This window comes from Taudactylus pleione, unplaced genomic scaffold (genome assembly GCF_031769625.1).
Source record: "Taudactylus pleione unplaced genomic scaffold, aTauple2 ptg000726l, whole genome shotgun sequence".
Taxonomy (NCBI): Eukaryota; Metazoa; Chordata; class Amphibia; order Anura; family Myobatrachidae; genus Taudactylus; species Taudactylus pleione.
The window spans coordinates 1,790,350-1,817,910 of NW_028285128.1; the positions used below are offsets into that span (position 1 = coordinate 1,790,350).

The 27,561-nt window shown below is 46.4% G+C and overlaps 1 protein-coding gene across 1 annotated transcript in view; it reads left to right on the forward strand.

Moving 5' to 3' along the window:
- Positions 1-27,561, forward strand: part of RAC2 (Rac family small GTPase 2) — a 97,550-nt gene that overhangs the window by 37,666 nt on the left and 32,323 nt on the right. The window contains exon 3 of the mRNA XM_088456918.1: positions 630-747. Coding sequence (XP_088313044.1) covers positions 630-747 — 118 coding nt within the window. The remainder of the gene's footprint in view (positions 1-629; positions 748-27,561) is intronic.

The following is a 27,561-nucleotide window of genomic DNA, read 5'->3' on the forward strand; positions in this document are numbered from 1 at the left end:
TGCCATAAGAGCCAACTTTGTGGGTGCGGCGGATGCTTGAGCACCCCTAATAATTGTGCTACCCCTAGCCATGTCTATGCATAGTATTTTACAGTCGTATAGTGGATGTAGTGTTTAATAAGTTAGCTTCTATGATACCTGCCATAAAAGGCACCATTCTATTTATAGGCAAAGCTAACTACAAACTTGTGTATTATAAAATCAGGGCTGTAACTGGGCACATCAGCGCACTGTGTTGGACCCGCCCACTGAGCGAGCAACGTCATGACGTTGCACAGAGGGGGCGTTACCGGCAGCTCCGGTACATTATTGACTGACCGGGCGTCCTGCATATAGTGTGCAGGGTTCCCCTCTGGAGGGGGCTGCAGCAGCAATCCTGACTGCAGGGTGACGTTCTGGGCACCTTGTTAGCCAGGAGCAAGGGCTGGGTGGAGGGGGCAACGGTGCCGCCCATAGTACTTCTGTGCTCTGTGTGATGGCACCGGTTGCCCATAGCTAGGTACGGGTCTGTATAAAATCATCAGGTCATAACAATTTGCAGATAATTTAATGTGACTTGAATTAGGAGCAGGGAGCATGTGAGTAAAACAACAGTGTAAATAAGTAATCATATTGCCTTTCTCCGATAGGTTCGATAACTATTCAGCTAATGTGATGGTGGACAGTAAACCAGTGAATCTGGGATTATGGGATACAGCAGGACAGGAAGACTATGACCGTTTGAGACCACTTTCCTACCCACAGACAGTATGTATAATCATATAGGTAGTGACATGTAACGCTATAAGTTCCAGGGTAGGTACCATGGGACACTGCACCTGCAGCTCTCCAAAATGGAATAATATAACTTAGAGCACACAAAAAAACAAAAAACAAAGTCATAATAAGGTAGTTTAAGTACAGAGCTGCATGCACATATCGAAACATTTCTGTATTTGAACAATTTCATGTAGTGCACAACATGTTGCTGCCCGCTGAGGTGCATATTTTGTCTTGCAGGACGGTATTTAAACTAGATCCAGGCTTGCAGATGGAGTATTTATTTAGATGTTACCAGCTTTGCCACCTGCAGGGCTGCTGAGACATTTTGCAGGCCTCGGTGCCAGCGAAGGGGGCATGGCCAAACTTAGGGGAAACTAATTGGCGAACTACCTTTTCTGTTATCACAATGGTAATAATATAATCAACCACAAAAAATATTTTTTTAAATAAATACATTTATTTTCTACAGTTTGTGAGTCTAGCCTGATTAACAACCTGCATAACAACCTGCATTGCATTTGTACCAAAATATGCAAACATATATAAACACTCACTGTCAGGGCCGGATTAAGGCTTGTGGGGGCCCCCTGAAAACCACACCGAGCCTACCCCTGTCCACCCAAGCCAGACAGAGCCTACTCCTTCCCCCCCCCCTCAAGTCACACAGAACCTACCACCCAAGCCACACGGAGCCTACTGCCTCCCTCCCCACCCCTGATTACTCGCCTGACCTCCCAATTCTGGCAGAGCTGCTTCCGAGTCCCTTCATTAGCGTCATGGACGTGGTGTATCACATAACCCTGATGAGGGGACTCGGGAGCTGCTCTGCACTGCATGCAGTAGAACCCAGAGCCACGGCAGCTGAGCTCCCATCCGGGAACAGGTGCCGCTGGACACCTGTTATTGACAGTTTTCCTGGCCTCGCAAGTGACCAGGCACCGGCCAGGCTGAGGTAAGCCTCAGCTACTGGCGCCTTGTCGTTGAAGCAACAATCGTGACCATTGGTCGCAATGGTTATGATGGTGATCAGAGGCAGCGTCTACGGACGCTGCACTCAGATCGCAAATGCAGCAAGGATGTGTCTATTTCATACAGACACCTTCTGCTGCATTTACATTTTAAACCAAAATAATATCCTCCGCACAAGATAAATAACCTTGATAAATATTCACTTTTATAATTAGAAGCTGGTCCAAAAATTCAAAAATTACCAACTACTCATTTAATTAAAGTTATCTGGGATGTGCCACCACCAGACTTAATCCGAAATAGAGACCAAAAGAGAAGAAAAAGAAGTCTAATTGGCAGTGCACCTGGACCAAAATTTACGTAAAATATAGCTTTTATTTATGTTAATTAAAATACTTCAACTGTTTAGAGAGACATTTACCCTAAGCGAAATATAAATACTTAACACAAACACAAAGTGTACACATATTGACAAAACATCCATATAATAGATGTGTGAAATTTTTTTATAAAAAGTATATATATATATATTGTGAGAAATAAATCTAAAATCAAGTTGCTTACTATGAACCACTGGTAGTTATGTTTATTTCATTTGTTCAATAATAATAATATTATATAGTGCCGCATTGATAGTACTATCTCTATTAGATAATGGTTAATACCTATGTTTATAGTACTATCTCTGGCCCTGATTCAGACCCGCTCGCGAGTGCTGAGCGCTCGCATGCGGGTCAATGTTGGCCCAGTGCGCATGCGCATGACTGAGGCGGCTCTGTCGTGCGCATGCGCGAGACCCGGATAGCGACGGGCAAGCCGTCGCTCCGGGTCTCGCTACAAAGGGGGCGTGCTGTCGATGTTGAGTGACAGCATGCCCCCTTTGGTGGGCGCGCCGGGGGCGTGGCTGCCCAGATGGAGGCGTTCCCATGGGAACGCCTACCGTCTAGGGCCGGCCCCACTGACATCACAAGTGATGTCAGTGGGTGGACTTCTTGCTCTGTAAGAGCAAGAAGTCCACTGGGACTTGCGGCAACGAGACCCTACCACAAGGGTCTTGTCGCAAGTCTGATGGTCGTGATGGTCTTGACCATCGCGACCATCATCCTGGCCGCTCGCACTAGTTGTGGGTGGTTACCCACAGCTATGCGAGCGGCCAGAAGGCCGCTCTAAAAATACAATAGGCGGGCACTGATTCAGGCCCTCATTCAGAGCCGCTCGTTAACAGCAGTACGCTCGTTGCGTTCCGATGTTGGGAAACCGCGCATGCGTCGGTGTAACACTGCGCATCTGCGTACGGCAGATTGCGAGCTTTTTTTGTCTCGTTCGTCAAATTGCGAACAGGAAGTGACATGTCAAATGTGATTGACAGAACAGGGCGTTTTTGGGCGTTGACGGGGGTGGAGATGGAAAAACGCAGGCGTGGCGAGGCGTTTTTGGGGCGTACATACATTATCTGATGCGAACGTCAAATGTGTTCGTACCAAGTCATACGTCACTGGATGATCCTCTTTCCGTTCAAACTGCTCGCACAGCTTGGGGTCTGGATTACTCGACCACATTGGCGATGGCCTTCTCCTCCGTCCCGGGCCTCCACGATGTTTCATCGATTAATCACGGCTTGTGAGAAAAACAATCAATTTTGAATTGAAAACCAGCTTGTAATGTGTTTTGAAAAGAGTTTTTTTGGTTAGCACAAAACCGTACGCAGGTGGAAATCATAGCTGCTAATTTCAGGATTACACAATCAATTAGCGTACATTTGTAGGTATGTTTTTTTTTTATGGTATTTTGTATTTGTGCTATTGTAACAATAATGTCATCATGTTTGTGTGTATTTTACCATTTTGCTTTGGTCAGGAGAATTTGCATCCTTATGTAATTTTTAAAGTGTTCCTTAAAGAGCCCTTTATTTTACAATTTTTTTTTTGTTTTTTGGGAGGTCGTTTTTGCCTTGTGGGCCATGATTAACTGTAAACCATTTATAAAATAATGTCAGAATACAATGTCGAAAATTTTTTCAAAATTTATTAGAAAATAAAAACATTTTCTGGCCCATTTTTGGCCCAAACTTTTTTGGCAGTGTTATTCCAATAAAAATTTTAATTTGGCCAAACATAAAAGGTATGGAAACAAAACAAAAAATTAAAAACAATTCACAAGAAAGGAGAGGGAAGTTTTGGCCAGAAAGGAATATGGGGCAAGCACAGAAGGAGTGTGGGAAAAGTAGCCAGTGCTGTCAACGTTTTTTCCCCCGTTTGGCTGGGGGAGGGTGGGCGCCAGACCGGGTCCGGTATGTCATCGGGCTGGCCTGTCCAGAGGCAGATGTTGTGGCCTCTGGACTAGGCACAGGGCTAGGCACATTTGGAGGATTGGCTGATGTTGTGCCAGAGGTGGAGGATCCTGATGTTTCGGCAGGAAGGGAGGTCGGCTCCACCATGTCCCGGCGAACGAGCTGCTCCAGGGCATTGGCGATGCGGATGTTGGCCCTGGTATTTTCCGCCAGGGCCTGACCAATGGTCACGTTGGCCGCAGCATTTTGCTCCAGGGCCTCAGCCACCCGTAGCAGACTGGCGTCCATCCTCTGCAGAATCAACGTATGGAAATCCGATTTAAAATTGAGTTCTGTGAGGAGTGCCACTGCCTGCGAGGGGGATTGCCCTGGACTGGCTTCTGCAGGGTCCTCAGCCGGATGTACTGGTTCCTCCCCTGCAGAGCCAGCAGAAATTCTGCGGCCAAGGCTCCCCTCTGGAGCAGACTCATCCGCCTGTGTCTCTGTGTGAAAAATGAGAAAAGAGTCACATTAGAATCTACATATTGGCACAATAACATTTCAGAGTTGGTTACATCACAATATTTACCTGGGACAACATGAGGAGCCGCAAAGTCTGGCATGTCCGTATCCATGTTCGACACGCCAAACACCTCCACAGCCTGCACACACCCCTGTGCCAGCTCTTCCAAATCATTCAACTCCAATGACACAGGGGTGGGACCCCCACCTGTCCCCCTTGCATGCCTAGCCCTGTCTGCCATTTTTTGTTTCAGGCGATATTTGAAGTCTTGCCATCTGTGGGTGAAAAAGTAACCATTATTCCTGTTGTTTTTTTTTTTTTGGTTTTAGGGGGGTCAAGTTTTTACTTACCGCCGTTTGACATCCCGGGCTAGACGGACATAATCACCCACCCTATTGACAGCACTGGCTATCTCCTCCCACATTCTCCACTTCTGGCTTGCACCCATATTCCTGTCTGCCTGTGGCAGGATGTCCACACATTTCCGAACCAAAACCTCCATCTCCTTTCTTGTGAATTGTGGCTGCCTTTTCTTTTTCCCTGCTTTGCCCGGAATACTGGGCCCAGCAGCCTCTTCCATGTCATCCTCCTCACCTATTTGTTTAAATGTTGAGAAATTTAAGCTTGCAAACTTTCACTATATTATGTTTCAAAATAATCCTTGTTTGCAAATGCCTGAAAAACTTACCGGCCGACTCTTGGCCATTGTTTCCCTGGTCTGTAGCCATTTCTTACCTCCAAACAAGAAATACACCAGAACGTTTTTTTTGGGTCATGACGTATTTATACATGCATCCTTATTTTTCATCCGCATCATTGATTGTGCGTTCCTATGATCCCTCCTTAATTTGTGCGGGAAAATAAACACTATTTATGGCTTGGGGCATCTCGAGTCGAGGTGGCGGGTGTTGGTTGTTGGAGGTTACGTTGGTCGGAGTGGATTGTTGGTGGGATTTGTATTTGGCGGTGTTTGGAGTTTTTTTCAGTGTGTCTTTTTGGAGTTTTTCTTTCCGTTCGCTTTTTTTAGTGTGGTTGTTTTATTTGTCGTGTAATTTTTTGGTAAGTTTTTGGCCGTCTTCCTTTTGTTCACTTTGTGTATCCTTCTTTTTGATAAATTTGGGGTGCTAATTTTTTTCAAATTCTCCTTTGGTAGGTTTCTTTTGGCTCTGCCCCAACGACCTTTTTATCCGGTGACTTATATATCCTCTATTGGTAAGTTTGTTTTTTCACTTGTTTATTAAATGTTCATATTTTCTTTAACGCAACTTTGTTTGACCTTACACTTTTAACCTTTGGTTTTGTGATTCCTAAATGTATGAACTAATTAGCGCATTTTTATCTGGTTATTTTCTGTCTTGTAATTGCGAACTAATTAGAGCATTTTTATCCGCTTATTTTCTGTCTTGTAATTGCGAACTAATTAGTGCATTTTTATCTGGTTATTTTCTGTATTGTATTTGCGAACTAATTAGCGCATTTTTATCTGGTTATTTTCTGTCTTGTAATAGCGAACTAATTAGCGCATTTTTATCTGGTTATTTTCTGTTTTGTATTTGCGAACTAATTAGCGCATTTTTATCTGGTTATTTTCTGTATTGAAATTGGTTGTGATTTCCCGTTAGAAATTTTTAAAGAATTTGGGGCCCAAATTGTGGTAGTCTGCGCACTGTCGTTTTGCTCTTTGCCGAAATGTGTGTTTATCCCCTTTTATGTTTTGTATTGCACCCAATTTAGATTCCTAAATGGCCACCCTAAATTTTTGCATTGTTTGTTTGTTTTTATTTTTAGGTTTTGTAAATCATGACAATACCCCGGCATGTAAGCATCATTGGATTGTATCGTAAAGATAAGTAATTTTTAAAAATTTTTTGGGCAAAAAAACCTTACATTCAATTCTTGCCATTTCAGGTTGATCTTGGTCGGATTGTTCTGGCCATGCTCCCGGAAGCCGACCAACCTCAATCTCATCCTAGGCGTAGGCATCGTAGGCGTGCAAGGCCCCAGATATATCGAACACGTGTCACCCTTTTTGGAATGCCCGATGATGAGGTGTTAAGACGCTACCGTCTTCCGCCCCAAATAATCACAGACACTCTCTCATTAATAGAGAGTGATCTTGAGCGGCAAATTGACAGTCCTACAGCAATACCACCACTTACGCAATTTATGGCGGTGTTACATTTCTGTGCCTCAGGATCGTTTCAAACAACGGTGGAAATAGTTGCGGGAATCTCCCAATCCTCCTTTTCCAGGATCCTGAGGGCAGTGATGGAGGCCCTTTTCAAGCACCTCCATCATTTTATTCAAATGCCTTTGGATATGGGTGCCCTTAGTGTGGCCAAGGCCAATTTTTACCAAATAGCTGGCTTCCCACACATCATAGGGGTTGTGGATGGTACTCACATACCACTTCAGCCTCCAGCACGGCTGGAGGCCATTTTTCGCAAACGCAAACACTATCACTCCCTGAATGTAATGGTGGTATGTGATGCCTCCATCCAGATCCTGTCCCTGAATGCAAAATTACACGGAAGTGCACATGACTCATTCATCATCCGGCAATCAGGGATATGGCAAAAATTAAACAACCTACAAGCTGGTGATGCATGGCTTCTGGGTAAGTGGAGACCTTTAGTACATAACAATGTTAAGCTTGATACACAATGATCCTGATGTTGTCACTTCTTTTTCACAGGAGACAGTGGCTACCCTTGCACGCCCTGGCTGCTCACTCCTTATTTGGCTCCCACACCAGGGCCACAAAGTAATTTTAATTCCGCACTTACAGCCACCAGACAAGTGGTGGAGCGCTGTATCGGCCTTTTAAAAGGCCGATTCAGATGCCTCCACCGCTCTGCTGGCGAGCTCATGTATTTGCCGGATATGGTTTTGAAAATTGTGGTCCTGTGTGGGATATTTCACAACATCGCCATAAGGAGTGGTGTCCCAATGCAGCCAGAGGATGCCTTGCCTGAGGATGGCCCCCCCGAGGTTGGTCGGAGGTCAGTATGTGGGGGGGCCATACGCGATGATGTGATGTGGATGATATTTTAGGTAATTATTGGCACAAAAGAAGTTCTTTGACACAATGTGTTAAGGATTTTGGGAGACCATCTAATTAATTTGTTTATTTTTTCCCATCTTCTGTTTGATTTCATAATCTTTGGGACTGAAGCGATGACTACTTCCTGCTACCCAAAACAAACCTTCATGGGGACACATTGGATATATATTCTGGACCCAATATTGCAACGCAACATTTGTGGAATCATGTTGGCATGCTCATTCGTCAACCAGTTCTTGATTTTTCTTTACTTTTTTCATATGGTGTTTGATGGGTTGTACTTTTTGTTATCACTGTGTGTATTGTTTGTGAGCCAACACTTTGGTTTTTTAGTTATGTGTTGAATACATTTTTTGAGAGTGTAATTTTGCTAATTTTCTTGAACATTGCAAGCAAGTGTAACCAGGTTCACCCACGTTAAAATTGCTTAAGGGTTAATCCTGTAATGTCGCAATTTGATCAAAATTTAAATATGCTTTCTGGGTCAAAACCAACACCAAAAGGTATTATGTACAATCAGTTGGCTTTGGAATCTCGGGCTAAGCAGGTTGCCCCCCAAATTGGAACATGTAAAATGTACTAATATAAAAATTGTAACACAAAAAAAACCCCCAAGCAGATTGTTACTGTTAGCTGTTTCATGTGCCTGTTTTCTAAAAATCTACAACTCACAATCTTAGTGACATTAATTGCAAATACTTGCTGCAAGAGTCTACTTATGTCAGTGTAAACAATCTAAGATTTGGAGACAAGGAATGAGACTGAACTCTAACTTTAAAATTTTTATTAGGAAAAATAATTTTGTTTGAAAATAAAAAATTATGGACGCAGGATCCCAGCCATACGGTCAAGGACCACCAGCAGGCCGATCACGTGGCCCCGCATCACTTGGATGCACCCGGCTAGGTCCGCCAAACGCCTCTGGTCCTCTGTGGGTTAGAAAAGTGTGGGGCTTAATACATAATTAATGAAACACCCAGAAAAAACAAGCAAAACAAAGCTATCCAAAAATGACAATATTGTGACCAAAAGCACATTTAACCCAAAAAACCAAAGGACACAAAAATGGACACCCAAAAATAAAAAAAATAAAAAATACAGTTTTGCCATGTGGGATATGTGTATGGGGAAATCAGCAGTAAAAGGTAAAGACAAACAGAGATATACCCAAACTTGTGACAAACCAAAAAAAGGAAAAGGCACAGACACAGGATTAGATCCAAACATTTTAAAACACAAAAAAGGTTAAAAGGGAAACATACCATTCAAAATGACGGCTGGCCCAGAACCAACTCCCTCGTCCTCCTCGGAGGTGGCCACATTCCCCAACGAGGTGGGAGGGGTGATTACGGATTCAGGGGAGGGGTTAGTCACGAGAGGGGTGGTTGGAGGGGAGGGGGAATTGGGATGGAGGGGAAGTAGCACAGACGGATGTGCGACAGGGTCTGTGCAGGCTGGGGAGGAGGGGGAATTTAGGGTATTTTGGGGTGAGGATGTTTGCCTGGGGGTTGGGGAGAGGGGCCGAGAGCGCCGTCTTTGACGGCAATGACGCCGTAGTCTTCGCTCTGCCCCTAAATGATGGAAAACAAATTGAGGTTAGTTTAGAACATCACCTTGTTAAACGCTAATTGTTAAACCCCAAAAAATGTAAACATGCACATGCAGATATGAGTACAAATAATAAATAGGCCATGCATGAAAACATGACATGAAGATATGAGTACAAATAATAAATAGGCCATACATGAAAACATGCACATGCAGATATGAGTACAAATAATAAATAGGCCATACATGAAAACATGCACATGCAGATATGAGTACAAATAATAAATAGGCCATACATGAAAACATGCACATGCAGATATGAGTACAAATAATAAATAGGCCATACATGAAAACATGCACATGCAGATATGAGTACAAATAATAAATAGGCCATATATGAAAACATGCACATGCAGTTAGGGCCACAAAGATAAACATGAAAACCACAGTCAAAAAAAACTTACTTTCCGCTATCTGCATGCGAAAGCATGCCAGCAAGCGGGGCGTCCGCCGTTGCAGGTTGGACCACCTGCGCTCCAGCTGGCCGATCTGGCGGCATGAGCCGAAGGAACGCAGGCGGCCACGTACCTCTGCATATGCTGAACGCTTTTTCCGATTGGTGATGGGGGGAGGCTGCCTGGTGATCTGCCTGTCCATCACCTCGGTTAAGACCATGAGTTCGCGCCTGGTGAATGCCGAGGCTCTCATGATGGCAATGGGGTATTTTTAATAAAACAATTTTAATAAAGACCAGAAAAAAAATTTGATTGGCTAATGTATTTGGGTAATTAACAGGACCAATTCTATTGGTTAGTGTATGAGTCATGTGTTCGACAGGGCCACAAATCTATTGAGAGTTATGATAGGCTTGATGCAGTGACATGCGTAAGCTAATTTAAATAAAGAAATGAACCAAGTAAAATATGCGTGGGTAAAATCAAAGAAAACAAATGGATAATTGCCTCAAACATGTATTTTGACAAATAAAAGCGAATGTTTAAGCCGTACCTATTCTGCGGGAAAACACAAACACGGACAAGAGTAAAGTTTATTGCATGTAAAAACAAAACAAAAAAAAACAAATGACGAGCAATTAAGCGAATTGATATATTGATTGGCATGATACGATTGAGGGAGGTAGGCAGAATAAACGAGCAGGTAATCGGAATCTGACAGGCCCACTTCCGGTTTGTACTTGTTCGTGCGTTCCCTGCAAGCCACATTGGGGATATATGCTCACTATTTGGCACGCTCGTTAGTTAGAGGAGGGGTCGGTAGACTTTGGGGAGGAAGTTTAGCTGCGTTCGAAATTACGAGTGAGCGCTTAAATTAACATATTTCAGTACGTACGCCGAACGTACGAACGGCCACTTGCGTCCGGGTCTGAATGAGGGCCTCAGAGCGATCGCTCTGAAAGAGCGTCCGGCTCTGAATCAGGCCCACTGTTCTATGTCTAAAATGGACTGAAGACAAAAAAGCAGTAAAATGTTCCTATCTAGTTTTATCAGAGATACTATCCTTGGCGTTCTGGTAACTGTATCTGTATATTAATTTGTTGCTAATGTTAGCATATAAGTGTTTACTAATGTATCCAACGGTTGTTACTTATATCTGACTCTCCCAGTCACTATCACTAAATATCAAGGAGCTCTCAATAGTTATATAGTAATCATATTCAAATATAGGAGCATATTTTAGCCTTCTGTCCACTAAGTGCTTTATTTTGTCTAATCATAGTTTAGAACTTAAAACTTATCCATGAGCAGTAGTGACCACGACAAAATAAAGCACTTAGTGGACAGTCAACTAAAATATGCTCCTATATTTGAAGTATTTTTCAACGATCCAGTGATTAGTGATCAGATAATACTGTTTACATGCTTCATTGATGATTTATTCTTAATTTGTAGTGGAGAAGAGAAAACCTTCATCGCTTTGATCGAAGCGTATAATGTTAGTCCACACGGGCACAGGATCTGGTATTTTTTACTTGTGTGTCAGCACCACTGGGGGCACTACATCAGCGGGGGGGCTCTATTGGGGGGGACTACTACTGGGGGCACTACATAGGGGGGGGGACATCTACTGGGGACTACTACTGGGGGCACTGCATCAGGGGGACCACTACTTGGGGCACTGATGGGGGGACCTCTGCTGGGGGCACTACTACTGGGGGCACTGCATCGGGGGACCGCTACTGGGGGCACTGCATAGGGGGGACCACTACTGGGGGCACCATCTAAAGGGCACTGCATAGGGGGTACCACTACTGAGGGCACTGCATTGTGGGGACTACTACTGGGGGCACTGAATAAGGAGGACCACTAGAGGGGGCACTGTATAAGGGGCACTGGAAAAGGGATCACTACTGGGGCCTGCATAAGGGGGACCACTACTGGGGGCACTGTATAAGGGGCACTACTGGGGGTACTGCATAGGGCACTGTATCAGGGGCATCACTACTGGGGGCCTGCATAAGGGGGACCACTACTGGGGGCACTATATAAGGGACACTACTGGGGCCTGCATAAGGGGGACCAATACTGGGGGCACTGTATAAGGGGAACTAATGGGGGGCTGCATAAAGGGGACCACAACTGGGGGTACTGTATAAGGGGCACTACTGGGGGCCTGCATAAGAGGGACCACTACTGGGGACATTGCATACTGGGGGTACTGTATAAGGGGCACTACTGGGGTACCACTACTGGGGGCACTGCATAGGGGGGACTGTATATGGGGCACTGCATTAAGGTGCATATGGAATGGAAAGGAATGTTTATAGTGATGAGAAAGGGGTGTGAGTCATGTTGACATGCCCCATTTTTAAGTGGCCACGCCACTTGTGACCACGCCCATTTTTCATTGCGGGCGCATATAGGGTGCGAGGGGCTCCATTTTTCAATTTGCCCTAGGCTCCAAATACCCTAGTTAAGCCGCTCCCTTAGCCGTTAGGAGGAATGTCTCAAAAGCCACGCCATTAGAGATAGACAGGCCAGGTCCAGATGTAGACATGGACCCTGGGACAACAGGTCTACTTGTAGAGGAAGTTGAAGAGGAACGTCTATGGAGAGCCTTTGAAGATCAGAGTACCAATGATGTCTGGGCCAAGCCGGAGCTATCAACAGGACTGTGCCCCCCTCCTGTCTGAACTTCCGAAGCACTCAAGGAAGCAGGGATATTGGAGTGAAGAGATATGCTAAGTTCCATTTTACAGACAAGGCATCAATGAAGGCCGCATCGGGGTCCTTTGTTCTGGCTCCATAAACTGGAAGTTTGTGGTTGTGTCTTGAGGCCATGAGATCCACTTCTGGAAGACCCAATTTGTCCACTAGAAGCTGAAATACTTCTGGATGTAGAGACCATTCTCCTGTGTGCACGTGATGGCTGAGGAAATCCGCTTCCCAATTGAGAATCCCCGGGATGAACACTACAGAGATGGCTGGGAGATTGCGTTCGGCCTGTGTGAGAATGTGGGACACTTCTGTCATTGCTGACTGAATTCGAGTGCCCCCTTGGTGATTGAGGTAGGCCACAGCCGTGGCGTTGTTGGACTGTACTTGTACTGGCTTTTTGTTTGGAATGCTCTGAGCTAGAGTGAGAGCTCTGTAAATAGTTTGAAGTTCCAGGATATTGATTGGCAGCACTGCCTCGACTGGGGACCATCAGCCCTGGAAGGAGTGCTGGCTGGTTACTGAGCACCACCCTTAAAGGCTTGCATCTGTGGTGAGGAAAGCCCAGTCCGGGATCCAAAAGGAATGACCCTTGTTCAAATGGGAAGTCTGTAGCCACCAGGCTAGGGACAGGCGAACTTCTGGGGGGAGGCTCATCATCTGGGATCTGAGTAGGTAGGGTAGCCCCTTCCACCTGGAGAGGATCAGGTGTTGTAGCAGCCTGGAGTGAAATTGGGCGAATTCCACCATGTCGAAGGTGGACACCATTGATCCCAAGGCCTGCATTGCAGAGTGAATTGGCATTCGGCAATTGTGGAGCAGTCTGCGCAGCCTGTGCTGCAGTGCTGAAATCTTGTCCTTTAGGAAGATTCTCTGAACTCGAGAGTCCAGGAGGGCTCCCAAATTTACCATCTGTTGAGAGGGTGTCAGGGAAGACTTTTTCCAGTTGATCAGCCAACCTTGTATTTGCTGAAAGGCAATGGTTTCCTGCAGATGGCGGTGAAGAGTCTCTGGGGAGCTGGCAAACAGCAAGAGATCTTCCAGGTATGGGAGCAGTCTGAACCATTGACGACAATGAGAGGCCACCATAACTGCCATGATCTTGGTAAAGACCCAAGGGGCCATTGAGAGGCCCAATGGCAGAGCCTGGAATTGGTAATGTTGCTGCAGTGTAGCAAACAGGAGATATTGTTAATGAGAAGGCGCTATAGGTACATATAGGTAAGCATCCTAAATGTCTAGAAATACCATAAAATATCCAGGCTCCATAGCTAGGATAATAGAACAGAGGGTTTCCATCCGAAACCAGGGCACCCTGATAAACCTGTTCAGAGACTTGAGATTGAGGATAGGCCGATGAGACCCATTGGGTTTCTGAACTAAGAAAAGGGAGGAATAATAGCCCTGTGAGGAGGGGACCCAAATTATTACTACGGAATTCAGTAAGGACTAAATGGCTTTTTGGAGCAGCAGGGCCTTGGTTGAGTCTGATGGAGGTCCTGTGCAAAAGAACTGTTGGGGGGGTTTCCTCAAGAAGGGGAGGGCATATTCGTGGAAGACCACTTCTCTTACCCAGGCATCTGACGAGGTTTGATATCAAACTTGGACAAATTGAAGAAGTCGGCCTCCCACCCTGGGAGCCCCCAGGGAGAGGCCTGCCCCATCAGGCTGCAGGCTTGTCCTCAGACTTGGCAGGTGGACGTCTAGTAGCCCAGGCTTGTTTGACCCTAGGCTTGGAGACCTTGGCTGATGTCTGTTGCCGTGGAAAGGACTGATCTTGGCTTTGCCCTGAGGGCCCGATTCAGACACGCTCGTTAGATGCGTTCGCACGCAGCAGTCAGCTGCCAAAGTATGCAAATCCGGTGATCGCACAGCAAGACATTAGCACGCCCACTATGCCTTGGCATGCGATCAGTGTGTGTATTTAGACACCCACCAGCCTGTCATAAGACGCCCACTTTCCCTTAGTAATACACGTCATCTCCAGGAAGTGTATGCAACAGTCGGTAACATCAAGTAACATCAGACCCATACGCAGCACTTGTGGCTGACCATACCCTACCGCAAGCACTGCGAGTGCTTCAGTGTGTAATTCAGCCATGTGACGTGTATTATGACGCTGCGTCTTATTTATGCATGCCTCTGAAATGGCGTTCAGACGCACAAACACGCCTGCGTTCACACCACCACACTCCCGTTTCCATGGACCAACCCCTGTTACCACCCACAAATGGCTCGTCCTGTCACTCATTCTAGCGAGGCATCTACTGTATGTACAGTGTGCACCAATCGATATCTGGCGCTGGAACCTGTTAAAAATATGTTACTGAAGTGATGCAGCGGCGTAAGCAAACTCTGTGTATGTTTGCAAAAATAAATAATTAATAAAGGAACGATACTCCCCGCTGACACTACAGTAAAATCACTATGATCTACAGCGTGCGAACACTTTCCGATCACATGGACTAGTTTGCGCACGCGAACTGCGTCTTATACTCATGCACGCATTGCAAAATTCGGCAGACTATGTGCGAATGCAGCTTAGCGAACGGGTCTGAATCAGGCCCTGAGGGCGAAAGGACCGAAAGGATGACGTCCGCTGTATTGTATTATATGCAGAGGGCAGGATCGCCGTCTTGTTAGCTGCCAAAGTAGTGACAATTTTATCTAATTCTGGACCAAATAGGATGTCTCCTGCATAAGGCAGAGACTCTAGAGCCAGTTTTGATTCTGAATCTGCTTTCCAGGAACGTAGCCAAAGGATACATCGGGCCACTACCGAAGTGGCAGATATCATGGAGGCCAGGAGAGCCATATCCATAGCTGCTTCACCTAAGTAGAAGGCTTCATCTCTAATGTGAGATATGTAGGACAACTGTTCTCTCGAAGCATCAGGGGGAAAAGTCTCTTCTAGGGCCTTTGCCCAACTCTCAATGGCTTTTGTTACCCAGGTCTTAGCCCTAGCAGGATGAGTAATAGCTCCTATAAGAGAGTATATAGATTTCTATACGTCTATCTGTAGCAGGGCCGTCTCTTCCATTGGGCTTGTTGGGCAGTTGCCCAAGGGCCCGAAGCTTCTAGGGCCCTCTCAACCCGCACCCCTGCAGCCGCGGTCAGTTGGTAAATTAAAGCCGGTGCACTGTATTCCTCCGCTCCTCCTCAAGGGGTGACAAGTACTCACCCCCGTTCTTCCACTTCCTCCGCCGGCTTCAGACCAGTCAGACAGTGTCTCTCTGAGTGTGAGAGATGACTGCTGACTGGTTGAGCAGCAGCAGCTCCCCCCAGGGCCAGGCAGTTTGGGCGTTGCCTTGCCTTGAGGGCTGCTGCTGTGTGCTGCCCAGCCGCTGCCAGTCGACTCCTGGACCCGTAGGACCCATCCCGGTCTCTGCCTCTTCAGAGGAAATTCCTCTGCCACTGCCTCTGTCCCGACTCAAACTGCCGACCCGGCCACAGGCGCACGCACCCACCCGCACCGCAAAGGTAAGGGCTGCGCTGCAGCTGAGCAACAAGCCCCGGGGCAGTGTGAGAGACACAACTGCTTATACACAGCAGCCAATCTCCAGTCCTGCTGTGGGATATTTATTTACTTGTGGGGACAAAAAAGTTGCAGGTACTTGATTTGACTGCAAAGGACGGCTTCTCAGTTCCAACTCCACTCCTCTGGTTACCAGGAGCAACCACTAGCTCTCCAGCGCCTCTGTTTTATAGTCATTTTGGAAAGATTGCACAACTTTTCTTTTTTGGGCAGCTGCAGCCTATCAATTACCCAGGCACAGTATACATAGTGAGCGCCAGGGTCAGCCAAACCTTTCTATTTTTTTAATCAAAAGTCTGACTGATTTTGTTGAAAGTACTACTAAATCTAAATGTTTAATTTTATTGACCATTTACATTTTTGCCCATGAATGGGTGGGTAGGGGACCCTGTGCATTGCTTTGCCCATGGCCTATACTGCTGTTAAGACAGCCCTGATCTGTAGTCACCAACGCGTTTCGTCCTAAGACTTCATTAAGGGGATGATGTGTAGATGGGGTATTCTGATATTTATACCCCACTGAGAGTTCAATGGAGGTCAGGAGTCCGCATCACTTTCTGTATATACCAAGCTTCACTCATGTGATCAGATAGCTGGTCAGAGTGAGGGAACTTAAAAAGTGCATGTTTTTTCTTAGGAGCGGGTTCATCCTCTTCTATTTGTAGAATAGTTTTAACAGCTCTCACAAGAGCAGGTATATTTAGTTTAGAGGGTGGCTCCTCTTCCCTGAGACGGAGTCAGAGTGAGAGAGATCTGCGTCTGCTGCCTCCCCAGATGATATCTCAGAATCAGATAACTGTGTGGATTGGGAAGATATTATAGTACGTTTAGTAGGTTTATTAGGTAAAGGTTTATCTTTTTGCATTATTTGCTGAAAAACCGTAGAGGTATTAGCCAAACTCTGTTTTGTACTGAGGTAGACAGTATGTGTATCAATGGGGGAGGCGAAGGATTTGCAGGGATCACCTGCTCTGGCCATCCAATAGGGGGAGCTACTGTACCATGAAGACAGCTACTTGATCCACAAGTTTTGCCAGCATTTGTGAAAAGGCAGCCCAGGGTGGGTCCTAAGGGTGAGACACCGGGGCTGATGGACCTGAGGCTGTGTAACAATTAATACAGAGACCATCCTGAATGAGGTCCTCTGTGGCTAAGCCTGAAGAGTAGGACTTACAAAACACCAGAGTAGGAGGAGCAGCATCAGGCTGCTTGTTATTCTTTCCTCTGCCAGCCATAGCCACAAAAATAATAGAATACACAGTATGATACAGTTCAATGTACACTTTGCAATATGTGTAATATGGCACAATGTAGTGTGCAACTGCACTATATATGGCACAGTGTAGTGTGCAACCATGGTATATAGTATGTGATAGTCCTCACAGTTATAGAGCAGATGTGAGGTACAATGAACCCCCAATACCTTAGTATGTCAGGGTATAATTGAAAAATAAGGGAGATGTATAACTGACAGTATAGAAAGTAGAGATTAGCGCTAGCACAAGTCACATTCAAACGCAGAAAAAAACATTACATGTCTGCAATTGGCACTAAAATAGACTACACAGACCACAGTGGCTGGTAGGATATAGCGCTGTATAACCTGGCCGGTGGGAGAGGTATACAGGGAAACTGGGCCCAGCGTTTCCCGAAGACCTGCTTGCCTAAAATGGCTGCCGCGCATCTGTGAGGGGGCGGGGGGTGAGTGAGGAGCAACTCAGAGAACACCAAGACGGCAGTGCAAAGACAACCTGTGCTGGGGGAGGGGCTGCAGGGAGAGTGCCTTATTCCCTGGCCAGTGTTAACCACCGAGTCCCCTGGTCTTTAAAATATGCCTCTGTGTCAGTAACATTATGCCCCGGTGGTCTAGTGGAGTAGTGGGCAAGCCATTGTCCACATCAGCGCCTCCAGTCTGTCTCCTGAGACTGTAGGCAAGACTTTACTAAGACGTGGGTCCCCTCAAACGGGGTTCCTCCTTACCTGTCTTCTGGATTCCGGGCTGCAGTCTGGGGTCCGGGGAGCCTATTAGCTAGTCCAACTCGGACCCCCACTAAGAGTATATAGCACAGGTTTGGTGTCACGGCGCCACGGAGGGGTGATGGGGCGGCAGCACAGACGTCTGGAGGACAGTCTGGTGCTGCTCGCCCGTTTGTAAATAATAAAAAGTAAATTAAATCATAAAAGTAAAGCATGGGCTGCTTAATGTAGCCCACTGTTATAATTGTGGTCCAACTTCTGCCAGACACCAACAAAACTGAACTGCCCTCAGGCTGTGGGCGGGGTATAGGGAGAAGGACCGGAGCTTTGCTGTTGTTGTCCGGTCCTCCAGGTCCCACCTACACCCCAATGTCTCCCTGTGGAGTCCTATGGACCCTGAAGGATACATTTTCATCGCTGAATAGGTGGGTTTTCACCAAGACTCACATAGTTCAACCAGTACTTTTCTTGGCAAGAAAAATAATGAAAAGCTACAGATATTGTCCTCATACAACAAGCCTCAATATGCCTTGTGGCACAAGATGCGCGGCGCAAGTGAGCTACACCAAACGGTGTAGCGTATGGATTTTTTTCTGACTCAGACTCAGTCGCACACAGATGTACAAGTGTCGCATATCAAATTAATCAGTGCAGTCTCCTTAAGTGGTTTTGCCACATCTGATTGTTTAATTTGTGCAACTAAGACACACATTCACCGAAAAAGAAGCTTGGTCCTGGCATGCCAAGAAGGGCTGTGACTGTGTTACATAAATTATAGCTAGAACTTATTGCTGGCCGTGAGCATCTTCTTCACTTATCTCTTTACAATGTTTGAAGCATCTCCCCCAGAATCTTGGAAAAGAGTTTAGCAAAGCAATTTATGACAGTCTGATTTCTTTTTTGGTGCACTGGTGAACACCACCTGAGGAATATGGGATACGTACAGTACGGTGTGGATTAACAGATAGACAGTAAAAAAGTCGACAGTGTCTAGATAGACACCAGGGGGTAAATTTACTAAAGTGTGAATTTTTAGAAGTGGAGAAGTTCCCCATAGCAACCAATCAGATTCTTCTTAACATATATCTAGCACCTTTTACAGATAATAGTTTGAATTTGATTGGTTGCTATGGGCAACATCTCCACTTCTAAAAACTCTCACTTTAGTAAATTTACCCCCTGATGTTAGACAGTCAATAGGTCGAATGGGACAAAAGGTCGACACACTAAAGGTTGACATGTAAGAAGGTCGACAGGTACAAATTATCGACATGGTCAAAAGGTCGACACAAAAAAATAGTCACCACAAAAATGGTCGACCAATGATTTATTTATTTTTTTGTAGCCCTAATCTTCACCCTAACCCTCCTCTTGGTTCCTATCCCTAACCCTCCCTCCTGGTGCCTCACCCTAAATATCAGGGTAGGTGCATGACCCTAACCGTTCCTTCTAGTGCCTAACCCTAGCCCCCCTCTTGGTGCCTAACCCTCCCTCCTGGTGCCTCACCTTAACTGTCAGGGTAGGTGCCTAACCCTAACCCTCCTGTAAGTGCCTAATCCTAACCGTCGGTGTAAGTGCCTAATCCTAACCTTCGGGGTAAATTCCTAACCCTTCGGTAAGTGCCTAACCCTAAACCTAACACACAAAAAAAGGTGTCGACCACTTTTGTGTTGACCATTTTATGTGTCGACATTTTGACCCTGTCGGCCATCTGTACCTGTCGACCTTCTTACATGTCACCATTTAGTGTGTCTGCCTTTTGTACCTGTTGACCTTTTATCCCAGTCGATCTATTGACTGTCTTACATCTGGTGTCTATCTAGACATTGTCAACCTTTTTACTATTTATCTATAATCTGGAACCCGACATGTACAACCATTGTGTAATTTATTATGGCTTTCCATTAGGGGAATGTGCAAGGATACTGGGGCGAACGCCTATGAAGATGAATATCAGCAGTGTATATTCTTAGTTTTATTTATTAAAGGTATTATTGCAATATTGCAAATATTCAATTTACTTAAGAAGCATCTTCAGAGATGACAATAGAGACGCTCACAGACATCTGCAGAAATGAGCAACGAATGAAAATATGCGACTTTGTCTAAACTTATACTGCAAAGTTTAAGTGATATTTAATTCCACAAATCATTAAAAATTATATATATTAATGACAGTTCCCAGCAAGAACTGACGGCTCATTTAAGATGCCAAAAATTAGCAGACTGCAAAATAAAAATGGTTTTATTGCTGCAATGTCACATAATCAGTGTGTGCCCACAACTACTATATTATTACTAGAGATGTGCGCTGACCCCTGTGTTTTGGTTTTGATTCTGGATTTGGTTTTGCAAAACTGCCCTTGCATGTTTTTCTAATTTTGGATCTGTATTTTTTTTAGAAATTGTTAAAAACAGCTAAAATCACATAATTAGGGCTTTTTTTGTTCCTACAGTATTATTAACCTCAATAACATTAATTTCCAGTAAATTCCAGTCAATTTTGACCACTTCACAGCTCACAATATTGTTCACCAACATAGTCCAAAGGGTGGCTGGCTAAACTAAGCAACCAACAGAGCAGTAGCACAAACACACGTCAGTTATTTCTGTTTACAAATGTTTTGCAAATTAGTAATGTATTAGCAATAACCAATCAAACTAACTCAATAGTACGTTCAATAGAAAACAATACAACACAGAAATTACTAAAAATCGTGCTTGGAATATCCTTGCTCAAAACAAGTAGTCGTAGTTAACAAGCAGCAAACAAAAAAAACAGCAGACAAGAATGCCCCCTATACAAGTGCACATGCCCTCTGAACATGCCTATTCTCAGTGCCCAATCTGTATTTCCCTCCTGGGGGTGCTGGGTCACTGATGACTGGCATCTGTTTCCATGTAAAGCCCCGTTCAATCAGCCTTTTTGTTGAGCAGTTCCCAAAAGTCTCTCTAACCATAAAAACAGCGTTCTGTACCTGCGGGTCAGTAACAGTGCGGGTCGGATACAGTGCAGGGTACAGTGTGGGTTGGGCCAGGCTTGCCTACCCTCCCGATTTGGCCGGGAGCCTCCCGATTTTCGGGTGCCGCTCCCGGCCCCCGGAAAGGCAGGCAAGCTTCCCGGATGCCAGCATCCCTCCCTACCCCCCCGCAGAGTTAATATCAAAACCCCCGCAGCGAGAGGGGCCCGGTCATCGTGGCCCTGCCTCCTGTTTCACAATGCCGAAAATAATGGCATTGTGAAGGGGGGCGGGGCCACGATGATACGATCACTCTGCTCTGCCCCCAAATGCAGGGCCGGATTAACAATGGGGCGGGTGGAGCTGTAGCTCCAGGCCCTCCAATTAAAATAGGCCCACAACATCTCACAGCATATGCTTTGCTGCTGTTGACAGGAAAAAAAATCCTGCTACCGCACAGCTTGTGAGGCCGGCCAGCGGCCGATCGCGGCTCCTCCCACCCGACCCTGGTGGGCCATCAAACTTCCCCTCTCCCTTGCAGGCCGCACTGCAGCGCAGCCCGCAGTTGACACAGTGACTGGTCACACATGACGGCTGATTGGAAAGACCTTAATACTGTTCCGCACAGTACCGTGGCGCCTCCTCTGTCTATGCCACATGATGTCATCACCGCTGGTCCGCGCCGAAAAAGCATCAAGCCCAAGCTCGGCTCCGTGAAGGTAGCATAGCCAGGTGGTGACATACTGGAGCTGTGGTACCAGTGAGTAGTGCAATGCTGGCTGCTGATGGGAGTATCATGCCTGTGCTGCTGGCTTTAGTCACTGATTAGTGTGTCTTGCTTCAGCCTGAGCCTCCGTTAGCTCCTCTGTAAAGGGTGTGCACAGGGCAATAATAGAAGATTTTAACAATTCTATCTATTAACCCAACTTAATCAGTTTTATACATTTGTGGTTACTGTGATATATATCTATATATATCTATATATATATATATATATATCTATATATATATCTATATATATATATATATATATATATATCAAACCAAGTTCCGGCACTCATGAGGAAAATGTCTACTGGTCCGGGTGCCTTCCACAGTGTAAGTTACAACTGCAACAGCACTGACAAACATAATATCCAATGGCGGCACTCCGTAGGAAAAAACTTCACTCCAAACTCACACGCTTGTCAGCAACGTTTCAGCGCGTTTAATAGCGCTTTTATCAAGCCACATATAAAACTTATATGTGGCTTGATAAAAGCGCTATTAAACGCGCTGAAACGTTGCTGACAAGCGTGTGAGTTTGGAGTGAAGTTTTTTCCTACGGAGTGCCGCCATTGGATAATATATATATATATATATATATATATATCTCAACCAAAGAGGCACTCAGTGGCTTATTGACCAATGTTTAAATTTATTGTATACATTTTCCTTTCACACACACAATTCTGGATTTTTCAAGTACAGATTTGTATAAGTGATAATGCACCAGATAGGTGTGTATGTATTGCTTTTCTGGAGGGCATATTGGAAATGGAAAACCTTTAGGGCGGAATTCAATTGTTTTCGCGGACCGCATCTCCCGTGCAAAGTGACAGGAGTTCGCGGGCCGCTATGCAATTGTTCTAGATTTTCGTGCTGATCGCGCCCAAAGTGGTCAGGTTTAGCCACGTAAAGCAGCTAAACCCGACCAAAGTGCTGGGCGCGATTGCGAAAAGTGATGTTTGGGCGCCCAAACATGTCACTTTTCGCACATTTCAGCTCTCATCCCCCTGGGGCTGCGAGCTGAAATGTAGCGCTGGCAGCTGATCGTGCCCGACAGGAGCAAGAATTGAATAGCTCCGTCAGGCGCGATGGGGGCAGGAATCAATTGAATTCCGCCCTTAGTGTTAATGTCAAGGCAGATGGATAGATAGAATAGGACCAAAGTGTGATTTGATGTGTTGGAAATATGTTAGGGCATTTAAGTGCTGAGCTTTTCCTATTTTTTGCACACACGCATACTTATTCTAATTCTAAGGGGACTGTTCATCAAGGCAGCTTTTCATAACATTATATAGAAACAGCAGTTTCTGCATAATTTTATGTATCAACGCTATGCACCAACAGCCTGATGCTAAAGCTTTTTGGAGTATGGTCCCTTTGCTTTACGCCATCCTCAGATGGCGTAAGGCACTTTATGCCTATGTACACATACAATATTCACAGATGAGGTATCTACCGATCCCTCTCCTGCAGTCTCTGGCCAGCTCTGGACACTGACACTGTGCACATGCACATTGTCAGATTCCCCCAGAGGAGTCTTTCATAAATGTCCTCCTCCAATATGCCGAAGATGTAATTCCCAGGGACTGTAGTTATCAGTAGATACACCATAGAATTTCCCTGGTGGACCCCACATGCCCCAGTCTGACAAAGTTCATAACCATTACTAAATAGAATTCCGCTCATTCTTTTAAATAAAACCATTGCAGCCAGGCTGCATGGGATTGGATGTGTCGCTGCACACTACATAGATCTGCTTAGCTTCAAAATTTCTAAACTGACCATTAGCATGGCAATTATTGTTCAATAATATAGAAGGTGGTGCATGCTTCAAGTGAATAGGGGAGGGAGATTGAGGCGGGTTGAAGGTAGGCGGTAGCTATGCCCTGCATGGTGCTAGCCACACCCATGACACAGACCTCACCCCCTGCGCAGACCACAACACCCCATTTCAGTAGTCACACCCTCGCTGTGCTAGTCAAACCCCCTAAAGCAGCACACAATAGGCCCTTCATAAATTTCAGCTCCAGGCCCATGTGGACCTTAATCTGGCACTGCCCAAATGTGATATCATGGCCGGGAACTGATTGTCGGCAAGTATGGGTTGGGTACAGTGCCGGTCGTTTTAAGTGCGGGATATAGTGCGGGTCTGATATGTTGTTGGATACAGGGCCTGATTCAGAGCCGGACGCTATTTGCGGACGCTCGTTCAGAAAAACCGGCTGGCTATTTAAATTGAGCGCTCGCTCTTTGCGGTCTGTTGACGCCTCTATGTCTGAACGAGCGAACGAAACATGCACTCGCTATATTGAAAAAAACGCCCCCTGGCCGCTCGCATCATACGTCATCTCCGCTATTTATTAGATTAATCGAGTACATCGAACGGCGTATGAACTGCTCGCAGTGCTTGTGGTAGCATTTTCCTACCGCAATCATGCGAGCAGTTCAGGCTAAAAGACAACCAAGTGACGTGGTCGATGACGCTGCTTTGTTAATTATGCACACCCTTAAAACGCCCGTTTTGACCGTTTGGCACGCCTGCGTTCGGATCTCCACTCCCCGTTTTCAAGCACCTTCCCCTGTTACCACCCACAAACGCCTCATCCTGTCACTCAAATTAGCAGGCCCTCACTATTTTGCGAACTCACGATTTCCGACCGCACTGACTGGTTCGCGCATGCGTACTACAACCCATACGCATGCGCAGATGTGCGAACATCGCTCGGAACGAACGAGCGGCCACTTACGAGCGGCTCTGAATCAGGCCCTGAGTCCTCTGAATCTGTATACAAAGGGCTACAATGCAGCGGCTGCAGCTTTTTCATTCCAAGTTCCTTTGTGGTTCATATACAGACTCAGGTGCACACAGATATACAAGTGTCACATACCAAATTAATCAGCGCAGTCTGCTGGTAGCATCGCACTGTGACTTTTTTCGCCCGATGCTAGCAGAATAGCACAAGACCTGACAGCACACTCACACCAGGAAAGTCGCGCTGCATGGAGTATTGAGGCTAGCTGTATGACATATCTGTTTGAGGCAAATTTTAACATATTGCGAACATCGCTCAGAGCAAACGAGCGGCCGCTTACAAGCGGCTCTGAATCAGGCCCTCAGTGCAGGCCGGATACAGTGCGATATACAGTGTGGGTTGGATACAGTGTAGGTTGGATACAGTGTAGGTTGGAGTGTGGGTTGGATACAGTGTAGGTTGGAACGAGGAGCTCGTTCCTGGCCGATGTTATGCAATTGCGCATGTGTATGCATGGTAGTGTGCGTGCTCGAACTGGTCCGAGCGATCGGGAAGTGCTCGCTTGCCCAGCAAAGACAGCCCAGTGGAATGAGTGACAGGAGAGGCCTTTTGTAAGGTGGTAACAGGGGCAGGGCAGTAGTAACGGGGGAGTGAAGTTGCGAATGCAGGCGTGCCTCAGTGTTTCAACACCATTTCAGAGGCGTGCATAATTAACAGGCAGCATCATAGTACACGTCACCTGGTTGAATTATACACTGAAGTGCTCGCAGTGCTTGCGGTAGGGTACAGCAACCGCAAGCGCTGCGGTCAGTTCCGGTGGAACCTGATGTACCAATGGTTGTATATACTTCCTGGAGATGACGTACGCTAGTGGGCGGCTAAAGACAGGCTTGTGGGCATCTGTAAACACAAAGTGATCGCGCGCCAAGACATACTGGGCATGCTTATGCCTTGCTGTGCGAGTAGCTGCCTTGACATCACTTAGCTGAATTTCCATACGCTCGGGGTGAGCGGCCACATCTAGTGTGCGGGTCTGAATCAGGCCCATAGTGTTGGATACAGTGTGGGTTGGATACAGTGCAGGATACAGGGCCTGATTCAGACCCGCTCGCAAGCGGGTCGCGCGACATGCACACTGCCCGTGCACAAGCCCCGGAGCGAGTGCAAAAAGCACACGCTCTGTGGCTCACTACAAAAGGGGCGGCTGTCGATGTTGATTGACAGCTCGCCCCATTTTGTAGGCGTGGCGGGGGGTGGCTTCACAAATGGAGGCGTTCCCATGCAAACGCCTGCCGTTTGTGGGCGGCCCCACTGACGTCACCAGTGAGGTCAGTGGGAGAGCTTCCGGCTCTATTAGAGCCAGAAGCTCTCCGGGGCTTGCGTACATGAGACCCTACCACAAGGGTCTCGTCGCAAGCCCGATGGTCGCGATGGTCTTGACCATGGCGACCATCATCATGGCCGCTCGCAATAGCTGTGGGTGGTAACCCACAGATATGCGAGCGACCAAGAGGCCATAGCTAAAAAAACCTGCGGCTGCCCTGATTCAGAGGGAGCGCTCGCTTTTTGCGAACAGCCTCTGAATCAGGCCCACAGTGCTGGGTACAGTGTGGTGCGGTTACAGTGCGTGACTGATACAGTGCAGTTTATAGTGCAGGTCGGATACAGTGCGGGATTCATTGTGGGTTGGATACAGTGCATGTCGAATATAGGGCCATATTTAATCAGTGGTGAAAAGTCGGAGGTCGGACTTTTCGCCCTCATCGCTGTTTTTCCTGGCGATAAAGTATCAGGCGCGTGCCCGCATATCCCCGTATTCAATTAGGAATCGCCAAAAAGGGGACCCGGGCAGAAAGGTAAGTATCGAAAAGTCCTGTCACTTTTGGGGAAATCAGCCTGTAACCCCCCCAAAAGATGGTCTGACATGGGGGATCACTATGGGTACCCCCGAATTGGCCAGCTAAAGGTATTTGGGCTTTTTTAGCGGTGTCAGCAGGTGCTTTTGTGTGTCTTTGTAAAGGTTGTGAAGAATAGCATTTAGCAACATTTTTTGGGGAAAATCTAGTCCCATCAAATTTGGGGTACATGAAAATGGGTGCAAGAATATTTTGAAGTCCCTAAGGTGAACTTTTAAAATTCTTCAAAAATTCATATGCTGCAACCAACCGCATTCTAGAAAACACCTTCCGCATACTTGGGGACCCCCCCTGAGTATATTTTGCTAGTTTTTAAGTTTGTCCCCCAACTTTTTTTTTTTGCCCCCGAAATGAAACCACTTTGCTCCTATGCTACTTTTTAAATTTTTTTTGACACAGATAACTTTTAGGGGACATTCCAAGGGCTGCAGGGTACTTTTTTAAGGTCTGCACCCCAAAACCCCAATTCTGCACTTTTTTTCGCCACCTATTCTATGATGAAAACTTATCCCCATTTTTTGACAATTGAATATGGGGATAAGTGAAAATGGCGAAAATGACTTTTCGCCGCTAATTGAATACGGCCCTTAGTGTTAGATACAGTGTTGGTTGGATACAGTGCATGTCGGATACATTGTGGGTTGGATACAGAGCAGGTTACAGTGTAGGTCAGATACAGTGTGGGATGGATACACCAATAGTGCACTTACTGTGACATCGGTGAAAGCAGTGCAGGGATGCCATTGGTGTCCTCAGTGCGTGGGTGCTAGTGGTGTTGGCAGTGTGGGGGTGTCGGTGGTGTTCTGAGTGTGGGAGTGCTGGCAGTGTCGGCAGTGTGGGGGTGCTGACAGTGTCCTCAGTACATGGGGCAGCAGTGTCCTCAGTGCAGGGTATCAGTGGTGTCGGCATACCAGGGTTGTGCCAGCAGTGTCCTCAGTGCGGGGGTGCTGGCAGTGTCGGCAGTGCGGGGGTGCCGGCGGTGTCTGCCGTGTGAGGGTGCTGATGGTGTCCTCAGTAAGGGGGCAGCACTGTGAGGGTACTGGCAGTGTCTTCAGTGAAGGGTGCCGGCAGACTCGGCAACACGGGGGTGTCGGCGGCGGGGGGGAAGCGGTGTCAGTGAGCGAGGCTGGGCGGCATCTTCCTTCCTTTTCCTGTGCCCATTGCATACTTGCCAACTCTCCCTCATTGTCAGGGAGACTCTCTGAAATAGCTGTAATCTCTCTGTCTCCCTAAAGAGTCTAGCAATCTCCCTGATTGCACATTACCCCATTATGAAGTTGTTATATTTAGTATAATTTCCCTGCATTGGCTATAAGGCACAATGGCCCTCATTCAGAGCCACTC